This window comes from Ambystoma mexicanum, chromosome 5q, assembly GCF_040938575.1.
Source record: "Ambystoma mexicanum isolate Mex_15411 chromosome 5q, UKY_AmexF1_1, whole genome shotgun sequence".
NCBI classification, from domain to species: Eukaryota; Metazoa; Chordata; class Amphibia; order Caudata; family Ambystomatidae; genus Ambystoma; species Ambystoma mexicanum.
The window spans coordinates 1,304,947,828-1,304,958,669 of NC_090933.1; the positions used below are offsets into that span (position 1 = coordinate 1,304,947,828).

General features: G+C 46.8%; 1 protein-coding gene across 2 annotated transcripts in view; it reads right to left on the minus strand.

Annotated features, from left to right (window-relative positions):
- The window catches only part of LOC138498059 (dentin sialophosphoprotein-like), a 140,342-nt gene that overhangs the window by 17,030 nt on the left and 112,470 nt on the right, over positions 1-10,842 (minus strand). For both annotated transcript variants that reach the window (XM_069621905.1, XM_069621904.1), the window contains exons 6-8: positions 10,637-10,842; positions 4,416-4,460; positions 3,576-3,620 (exon numbers count right to left, since the gene is read on the minus strand). The exon at positions 10,637-10,842 is cut by the window's right edge. In XM_069621905.1, coding sequence (XP_069478006.1) covers positions 3,576-3,620; positions 4,416-4,460; positions 10,637-10,842 — 296 coding nt within the window. The remainder of the gene's footprint in view (positions 1-3,575; positions 3,621-4,415; positions 4,461-10,636) is intronic.

Consider the following 10,842-nt stretch of genomic DNA (forward strand, 5'->3'; position numbering starts at 1 on the left):
TGACATATAAAGTAGCCAATAACAGAGAGCAGAGGTAGTCCTAAAGCAAGGGCCCGTTCTATTAGAGCATTGTACGACTGTCTGGCTTATACCAGATAGGGAAAGGGGAAAAGTAGGAACATATACCAGGGATAGGAATTGGAGAACATGACAACATTTGTAACATTGAGTGTCTTTGGCCAGTATTGAGTAACTTGAAGAACCAAGGAGAAGAGACCCCCGAGAAGATCAGGAAAGAAAGGTGCGGGAAGCCCCCAATGCTTGGAACAGAGAACCAACAACCCCGAGAAGACCAGAGAAGAAACGTGCAGAAACCTCTTAAGCCCGAGTCTGAGAATCAAGGCAGGAGAAGAGCCAGAGAAGTTCTGAAGCTACGGGAGCCGTGCCAAGTGTCTCGATGTTCTGGTTGACAAGGGTATTTTGCTTGAAAGAATGGTGCTGAAAGGCCAATGCCGCTGTGCAGAGGGGTGATATGATATGATATTTTATTTATAGCGCACCTATGCACAAGTGTTTCAAGGCAAGGGAGGGGTACAAAGGAGGACAAGACAACAATCTTACTAGGCCCATTGACATTGAGATAGCGCAAGTGCAGGGGAGAGGGAAGGGGGAGAGTGCAGGGGGCAGGGGAGGAGTGGAAAGTGCTGAACAAGGGATCAAGACAACAACAAGAAGTGCAGGCAGCAGGTGGCAAGTGCAAGAGTTAAGCGCAGACAGCGGGTGTCTAATAAGTGCAGGTAAGGGGACTGTAGGGTTGCAGATACAGACCCAAGTGCAAGAGTTGCCAGGAGGCAGTGCGGGTGTGCAGCTGGGTACTCAGCTGGGTGGGCTGGGGCATGGGCTCGATTTCAGAGGGTAACCAGGTGCCCGTTGCAAAAGCAGACAGAGATCAGCAGGGGAGAGGAAGAGAGAAGGCAGAAGCAAAGAGGAAGATCTTGAGGTGCTTCCAGAACCAAAGATGGTTCTCCTCATGTTTCAGAGAGGCAGGGAGGCTGTTCCAGAGGGAGGCCCCAGCAGAAGAAAGAGATCTACCACCAACTTGTTGCTTGGAGAATCGACGGACCCTGAGGGAGTTGGAGGTGGAGGAGCGAAGAGCCCGAGTAGTAAGGTATTTCCGAACGGTGTGTTGAAGGTATTGTGGCCGCAGGCCCCAGAAGGCCTTGTGCACAATACAGAGGTCCTTAAACTTAATCCTTGCAGCCACTGGGAGCCAATGAAGAGATTTCAGGACTGGAGAGACACGATCCCTGGGCTTGAGGCTGCTCCTGCCCTATAATTTGTAATAAACCAAAGTGAAAAACATCCTTGCTGGCTGTTCAGCTTTGCACTCCTTTACCATTGTTGTACTTTTGCTGAAGTTCATTTATCTTCCAGTTACTCAAATCAGATTTGAAAATGTTCATTTCTGCTCATGTTGTGATTTGTCTCAAAATCAGCCGGCATGTTTTGCACCACAGGACGCCTTCTAATGGCTTTGATTATGCTTGAACATTTGTCTTAGTTAATATTGGCCATGCGTGAGATATCAGGTACCGGAACCCTTAAAGAGCATGTTTCCACACTTTTAAAAAGCAAATGCATGTCCAGTAGCGGCCTGAAGAAAGTATATAGTTTATCATTCACGCGTGATCTAGTTCATAAAAACATTACACACTGATCATACAAAATTATAATAAATATTAATTTTGAAAATATATTATTTGTTGTGCGTGGAATTGTCTTGTTTAACTGAGCACTATACCCTAAGGGACAACTAACGGCACCTGCTATGAAAATGAAGTTTAGCAAAAAACAAGTACAAGAATGACTATGGAGCATGAAGCCAGAGAGTCAGCTAGGCTGCTTTTCAGTTGGGTTTTTTACAAACATTACATCATACAAGGAATTTTCCAAAGTGTGGGAACCTCACTCAGGGACGATAGTGCTATCCAGGAATCTCCGAGATGACAAGTGTTAAAGTTTCCACCTTCATTGCAAGGGATGGTGATGTCATAAGTGTCAAGACAATTCTGGCCCGATATAGAAAGTTTCATTAACACTCCAGAGGAAGTAACCAAAATGGACCATTTCATCCTACTGCAGTGAAATACAAAGGATAATTTGTTTGAGAGCTCAGAGCTCAATAGTCTGTTTTCTCACTGCCTATGGATAGTTGAAAAGGTAGACTGAAGAGTTGAAAATCAGACAAACGGAACCATAACCATCCCAAAGATCTTGTTCTGTGCAGCCGTCATGCAAAGCTCCAGGTAACAAAGGAAGAGGGTGGAATAGGTGGCCCTCACCTAAGACATACATTTTAGGCCATTATTATTTTGTATTTTGTCTTGTGTGTTTTAGTTTACAATGAAACTTGCCACACATATAAAAACGGAAAAGGATACAGGACTTTCATACAAAAATCTAAAAAACTAAATCTAAAAAAAAACAAAAAAAGAAAATCACGAAAGAAAGCATACAGAACAAGCGATACACAAAATATATAACGCATTCAAAAAAACGTTATGCAGGATTCGTACGAAGATGCTAACCTCATTTTTATGTTATGGCGATTATTTTCGTAGAGTTTAGAAACCTCAATAAAATTAATGGCAGAGAAAGTTCACTGCAAACTACGACTCTGCCAAATGGCCTGGATATTAAGCAACACATTTCTCAAAGAATTGGCATCTTAGTATCTGAAGGGAGGGACATTCGATAACCAAATGTATTATAGTCTCAGGGGCTCCGGGATCCTCGCAAAGCATACAGACATGCTTACCATTAGATGCTTTATCCCTGATGTCATTTATTTCCCCTCTTGGTAACACATTCATTCGGAATCTCAGAAATTGAGTGCACCAATCTGAGTTAGGTATAGCACCAAGGGATTTGGGGCCAACACCCAAACTCCTGCTATCCCAAAAAAGGTGTCTGTACATTATGACGATTATGGCACAAATAATGAGTAGGATGAGACGTACGAGGAGCAGATGAGGGCCAGTAGGTTAGGGAGATGGGAACAAGCAAGATAATACTTCTGAGGAGGGTGAGACATACGAGGAGCAGATGAGGGCCAGTAGGTTAGGGAGATGGGAACAAGCAAGATAATACTTCTGAGAAGGATGAGACATACGAGGAGCAGATGAGGGCCAGTAGGTTAGGGAGATGGGAACAAGCAAGATAATACTTCTGAGGAGGATGAGACATACGAGGAGCAGATGAGGGCCAGTAGGTTAGGGAGATGGGAACAAGCAAGATAATACTTCTGAGGAGGATGAGACATACGAGGAGCAGATGAGGGCCAGTAGGTTAGGGAGATGGGAACAAGCAAGATAATACTTCTGAGGAGGATGAGACGTACGAGGAGCAGATGAGGGCCAGTAGGTTAGGGAGATGGGAACAAGCAAGATAATACTTCTGAGGAGGATGAGACGTACGAGGAGCAGATGAGGGCCAGTAGGTTAGGGAGATGGGAACAAGCAAGATAATACTTCTGAGAAGGATGAGACATACGAGGAGCAGATGAGGGCCAGTAGGTTAGGGAGATGGGAACAAGCAAGATAATACTTCTAAGGTTTCTGTCCTTCTGGATTTACCTGGAAGTGTGAAGGCCTCCTCTGAATCCACATCCAGGTCCACATCTGAAATGGAAGGAGAAAGAGAACCAAGTAATCACCTTGTCATGGGCATTATCTACTTCTGAGCTGCATCGATGACTGGCTAATACGGACAGGTGATTGCGTGAATGGATTATACAGCCATTAACCAGTCAACAACGATTGCAACAGTATGAACGGGCTGGTGATGTCCAACTCTGAAGGAGATGTTGTGGGACCGTTTACTGCAATGAGGCGCATTTAGAAATCAAAACCTCAATTGCATGGGAAGGATTGGCTGACCATTAGACTTCTGTAGAGTTTGGCATGGTTTTGCACGTGGTATAAACTCGGCAGAGTCATTTGGGCTGTCCCTGTTTTCAGTGTCGTTTTACACCCAGCCACGAAAAGAATCATACATGCCACCCACAATATCCATGAATTGAGGGTGACAATAACACGAATCCCACTGCGCAACAACCAGGACAAATTCATGCAGATTTGTGCCTCTCCATTAAAATTAATGTGGATGCATTTATATGTACTGTACAGAGAAGATGGGATCATGCTTACGCTCTGCCGCCTAGCTCCATGTCGAAAATTCACAAACATACTATGGATCGTAATTTACTAATGGAGACCGTGTCTCCACCATTATAGTACGTTTGGTGCAGACATCAAACTGAGCCCCAATGTTTCTTGAATACCAAGGAGCCATCATGTGTGTGGGCAACTGGGAGACAAGGGATCTGTGCAGTGCACGTCTCACCGCAGTGTCGTAAGAAAATGTATTATCCGTTCAAAATGGGGCCAGGGGGGTAATTCCAGTGTATAACTTACTTTCTTGGGATTCAACAGACTCTGCAGGCGTTTCCCCGGCAGGACCTGCAATGTAGACGAAAAAGATTCAATGCTCCATTCTAGGTACCTAAATCACGCCTCGCACGTTTGAAAAGAATCCTTCAGAAGAAGGACATTCTGGGGAAAATAACTAGACAACGAAAGTGGCTCTAACAGATATGAAGGCTCTCTTGAAGAAGATGCGTAGACACGCGCACAAGGAGAGATAGCATCTAACAGACGACTCTTCTCGGCCACTGTCACGGCCTGCTGCACAATCATGCACCGTGAACACTCCCCTATGTACGTCCCACACCATTTTGAATTCAGTTGCCGGGTCCTACTCCACGCCTCCATGAATTTAACAATCGCTCTGTGAAGATGAATTTCCTAAGGTTGCTTCCAACCTCCCAGCAAGTCTTATCCTATGACCCACTGTCTAGAGCAACATGTCCACAGAAATATGTCCACTTCTTGCAGGGTACTAATATCTGGACTGTATTTAGATATCTCTGCCCACTCTCTACTATGTTTTTGTCCATGAGGTATTTAGATGTTTTATCGTATCATGCTCTTCAGTGATATAGAAGAGCCTCAGGCATTTACATACCTCCCTCCTACCTGCCTATATCTACTACACTTATACTCCTATTTTATGTCTCCCTTATGTCACCCTCTTCCTCCGCTACTGTATTCATACTTCTGAGGTTTTTACATGTCTCCCTCATAACCAGCCCCCATCTCCCTCTTTACTGTATTAAAGGAATGGTTCGCCCAAATATTTTTATTTCAAAAATAGATAGGCAACATAAAAAAAAAAGTCCCTATGTAAAATTTTGAGCAATTCAAGCTCAAAAATTGAAAAAGCAAGCACATAGGCGCATCCATTTTGTGAAATGGCTGCCTGCCTGTGCTGGCTTTTGCGGCACTAATGAAGGAAAAGCCAGCCAGCTGTAGTAAACAAAAGCCACCACTGGGTGGCTTTTCCTTCATTGGTGCCGGGACTCGGAGGACGTGGACCGGAGACTACAGGCAGAAAAGCTGCACCTGCATCTCGGTAAGTGCTATTTTTTTTTTTTAAAAAATAAGCACTAGCTGTAGGAGCCCGGAAAACTTAGAAATAAAACCGCAGCTTTAAAAACATTGTATTTATGTTTGCGGTCACTTTTGAAGTGACCGCAAACATAAATACAACGTTATTGTGTTTGAAAACGCTGAGGTTTTTCTTTCTAAGTTTCTCAAGCTCCTCCGAGCGTTTTCAAAGCGTTTTCAAACACAACCGCGTTGTGTTTCTGCCTAAATCTGCTTTCCCATTTGGGGCTTTAGGGCTCCCAACGGGGAGCCCTAGAGCCCCAAATGGGAAAGCAGATTTAGGCAGAAACACAGCGGCATGTAAACACAACCGTGTTGTGTTTCTGCCTGCCTTTGCTTTCACTTTGGGTCTCCGGTGCTCTCCTGGGGGAGCACCGGAGACCCAAATTGATAGCCACGGCAGGCAGAAACACAATGCGGTTGTGTTTGAAAATGCTGCGGTTTTTCTTTCCGAGTTTCTCAGGCTCCTCCGAGCCTGAGAAACTTAGAAAGAAAAACTGCAGCATTTTCAAACACAACCACGTTGTGTTTCTGCCTAAATCTGCTTTCCCATTTGGGGCTTTAGGGCTCCCCATGGGGAGCCCTAAAGCCCCAAATGGGAAAGCAGATTTAGGCAGAAACACTGCAGCATTTAGCATTTCCCATTTGGGGCTCTCGGGCTAAGAGTAATCGAAGGATGCATATCTTTGCAGTTCAGAAAACACCTACTAAAGAAATCCCTCCCGCTACAAGAGATAGCAGACCTTGCGAGGGTGTACGAGAGAGTGGATGTGCAAGCAGCTAACATAGAAAACCCCAAGAAAGCAGGCACGGTAGCTGCTCTAGCCACTACGCCCCAAGGACAAACCAGATATCCCGGCACACCAACCCGTCAAGAAGCATGGAACACCAACCGACATCCATCAGCAGCGAGACAATGCTACAGGCGTGGCTTCGTATTTCCCCACAAGGGCCAATGCCCCATTATCGGACAAATGTGCATGAGATGTAGTCAAGAGAACCACTTCCAAGCTATGTGCCGAGAGAAAACAACAATGCTTACAATGCTGCTCGCATACAGGCTGCCGCCGCCAACAACAAACAAGAGATTGGACCCACTGAGAGCACCTACCCCGCGATCATACCGAGAGAAAGACAGTGGGAGACTCACCCAGAACAGGAACACTGCAACATATCCCACTCAACCAGGGTTCATAAGAGCTGTTGAAAATCTAAATGTCGACATACCCAAAAGACACTTTGAGGTGCCAGAATACTTTCCCCCCGCACAACCACATCAAGCAGAGGAAAAATGAATGGGACAAGAGTACAGTACGCATGACCCATATGAAAATTCTCAGACGGAAGAGGCACTCCCAGCAACAGAATCCTATTACGAGTATGACAGATACAGCAGGGAATAAGTCTGTTTGATATATGACACCTCGGATGACAGCACCGCACCCACAGTGACAATACAGATAGGAGGACTATACATGCCATTCCTCATACATACAGAGGCCACTGTTAATGTGATGAATGAAAGAGCCTACAGTACCATCGCAAGCACCTACCCCTTACAACCATCGCAAGCTTGCATCTTCCAGTGGGGGAGCAACCATCCCTCTCCAATCCTAAGGCCAATTCAGCTGTGACCTGATATACAGAGAACGTTGCATTTCCACCACGATTCACGTCATACACAGCCCCATGACAGGGAGGTGCCTTCTCAGCTACAACACGGCCAAAGTCTTAGCGCTAATCAACATCGAAAATGACCAGTCAGAGACCATACAAGGCCTGCCTCCAAATGTCCAAGCCCTCCAGACACTCTCCCAACAGGAGCTGGACATCGACGAGTTGAAAGTGATGTTCCCGAAACTGTTCAAAGGAGTGGGAAAGGTAAGAGACACCGTCATAAGACTCCATATTGACCCAGCAATGAAACTAATGCCACAACACCCCCGTAGAATAGGGGTTCACAAGTGAAAATTACATAATTGAGAGAGTAGACGGGCTCACCCAATGGATGTTCCCCTTGGTGGTGGTGCCTAAATCCGACGGCCGCCAACGCCTCTGCGTGGTCATGCATATTCCCAACACCGCAATCCAGAGGGAGAGACACCCAGGACCCAACATTGAAGATATGCTGGTAAGACTGAACCAGGCCAACGGGTTCTCTAAGTTAGATCTAAACCAAGGCTACCACCAGCTGGTCATTGATCCTGCCTCGAGGCCAATAACCACATTCACAACACATGAAGGACTCTTCCGCTACAAGCAACTCAATTTTGGGATATCATCCGCAGCCGAGATATTTCAAGAAACAATACGAAGACTGATCTCACCCGTCATGAATGCCCTAAACTATAGTGATGACATTCTTGTCTTTGGGATTACCCAAGAACAGCACGATGAAGCCTCAATGTCGGTGTGTAACATCCTCAACAAGGCCGGCCTCACCCTCAACGGACCGAAGTGCACCATCAATGAACGTAGCCTACATTTCTTCGGTCATATCTTCTCCGACCACGGGATTATGGCCGACCCCGACAAGATAAGCGCCATCGTAAACCTGAAGGCCCCCGAAGGACGTGGCAGAATTGTGCTCCTTCCTAGGTAGGGCGGGATACTGCACCTGCTATCTTTCCCATTACGAAACACTCACAAGCCCCCTTCAAAAACTCCTCAAAAAGGACTTCCCCTTTGAATGGGATGAGCACTGTCAAGAGGCCTTCTGCACCCGATCAAACAAGAACTGGCCAACAACTGGAGGTTAGCATACTTCACCCTGAGTGGGACACTGAGATCACCGTAGATGCTAACCTGGTGGGCCTGGGTGCCATACTTGCCCAAATAGACCCAAACAACAAAACCAAAACAGAGATAGTTGCCTATGCCAGCAAAGCACTATCCACCATTGACCAGGCATACTCCCAGGCCGAACGGGAAAGCCTAGCTGCGGTCTGGACGTGCGAGAAATTCCACCACTTTGTCATCGGCCGGCCATGCGTTCTCATCACAGACCATCAAGCAGTCCTCTCCCTCTTTGGGAACCCCAAAACCAAGATGCCCCCACGCATAGAAGGATGGTGCATCAGGCTACAGGAGCACAATTGTCCATAAGCCGGGAGGTGAAGCTAACCCCCGCTGATTATCTATGATGGCACCCGGAAGGACCAGCATGAAAGTTTCATGGGGAACGAGACGGAAGCTTACATTGCTTATCTATCGCTTAATGCCCTGCCCCCTGCCATCACAAGCCACCTCTTTGCAGACAAGAACAGAGCAGACCCTACCATCCAGACTGCAATCCAACTGATGAACAACAACAGGTGGCGGCACCTGACGACAGAACCCTTTGTGAACGGGGAGGTGAACAGAAGAGACCTTCAGAGAATGGCAAAAATCCAGAAAGAACTCACCACGACAGACCAAGGGAAACTACTACGAGGAAATCGCCTTATGGCCCCCAAGAGCCTAAGGAAAGCCTCATCGCATCGCATCATCGCACACGAAGGCCAAGGGGGGGGGTCACCAACACAAAAAAATACTACGAAAACAAATGTGGTTCCCGCACATGGACACTATCGTAGAGGATACGCTAATGTATTGCATGCAGTGCCAAGTGACAGCAGCAAACAGACCCCCATGCCCGCTCCAAAAGGTACCTTTACCAGAAGGACCTTGGCAGAGTGTAGCAATGGACTTCTACGGTCCTCTAGAGGAAGGAGGCCACTTGTTAGTCACCATCGACGAATACGCCCGTTTTCCCCCTGAAAAGCATGTACAATCCACAGCATTCCACCATGCGGTGGGAGTGATCGATGAACTGTTCAGTGAGTGGGGAGTCCCCAACACTGTGAAAACAGACAACGGTCTGCCATTCCAGGGCCAAGACTTCTGGAAATTTGCAGCACACCTTGGGTTTTGTCACCAAAGGATCACATCCCTATGGCAGCAAGCCAACGGCATGGTGGAACGGTTTATGGCCCCCATCAAAAGGACACGCCAGAAAGCAGCCACAGACCAGGTGGCGATGCCCCAAGTCATCGCTTCGCTGCTGAGGAACTATCGGAACACCCCACACGAGGCAACTGGGCAGACACCCACAGAGCTCATGATAATGTATAAACCGAGGATTTGGCTACCACAGCTAGAAGACTACCCCCCTGGCAGAAGACGCAGAGATCAGAGAACGAGAGGCTGAGAGAAGAAGGAAAGCCAAAGAGTGGACAGACCGGAAAAGAAGGGCCACAGAACAACTCCTGATCGGGGAAGTGGTACTCGTAAGGCAGAAGCAACAAAGAAAGACTGACATGAGGTACGGCCCTGAGCCACTTCTGGTCACCGACGTAAAAGGACTGACGGTCACAGCCTTGGGAGAAGAAGGAGAGATAACCCGCAACGCCTCATTCTTCTGCAAATTACACCAAGAAGACCCCAAAGGGGGAGAGGGAGGAGAGGGAGAGGACATGGGAGTGGATGGACCCTGGTTGTAAAGAGATTAAAGAAGGTAACTACTGTTGCCCCGTGTCGTCTATGAATGCACGTGTAACTTGGCCACAACACTGTTTACTCTGAAATTGCATTGAGTAGTTCGGTGTACTCATGGTTATCCAATGATAGGATTGGTGGAATAAGTAAAACATTTTTAATTATATGTATTGTGAATTGCTCCAAGATCACCCTCCAGAATCTTCCCCAAATATTCTAGAACTCGGACTAGATAAATGAATCCATTACGAGAATATGTGGTTATGTGCTTTTTGGCATCAGGCAAAAAATATTGTTTCAGAAATTGTATTTATTTCACCAATATTATCACATGGAAGACATTTAACCAAATTCTTTGGGAGAAAATATGAAAGGGAGAGGTATAGTGTCTAAGAAAAGTTTTATAATATACTATAAATTAAGTTTTATGCTGTCACCAACCAAGACACATTTTCAAATCTCAACTGAACACAGCATGACAGTGGCTCCATCGCCTTAGTAAAGTCAAACATGCAGATAAAATAAATAAGAAAGCCCAGATGAGGTGCAGGACAGTCCGCCGCTCATACTCAACCCACCCCACCCTCCCCGCCTCCCCCATAACCCCCACAAATGCATGTCCGGCCACAGCACGGACAGTAACTTCCGCTCACCAGCAGGGGTCTCCTCGTTCAGCGACAGAAGCTCGGCATTGGTCGGATCCACGTTGAAGGACTCGCTGTTCTGGGACTCGCTGTTCTGGGATTCGCTGTTCTGGGATTCGCTATTCGAGGAGTCACTGTCGGAGGCGTCACCGTGGGAACTTCCTCCCGGGTTCATCTTCTCTGTCAGGGCTCGGTCAGCGCCCCCGAAGCTTATG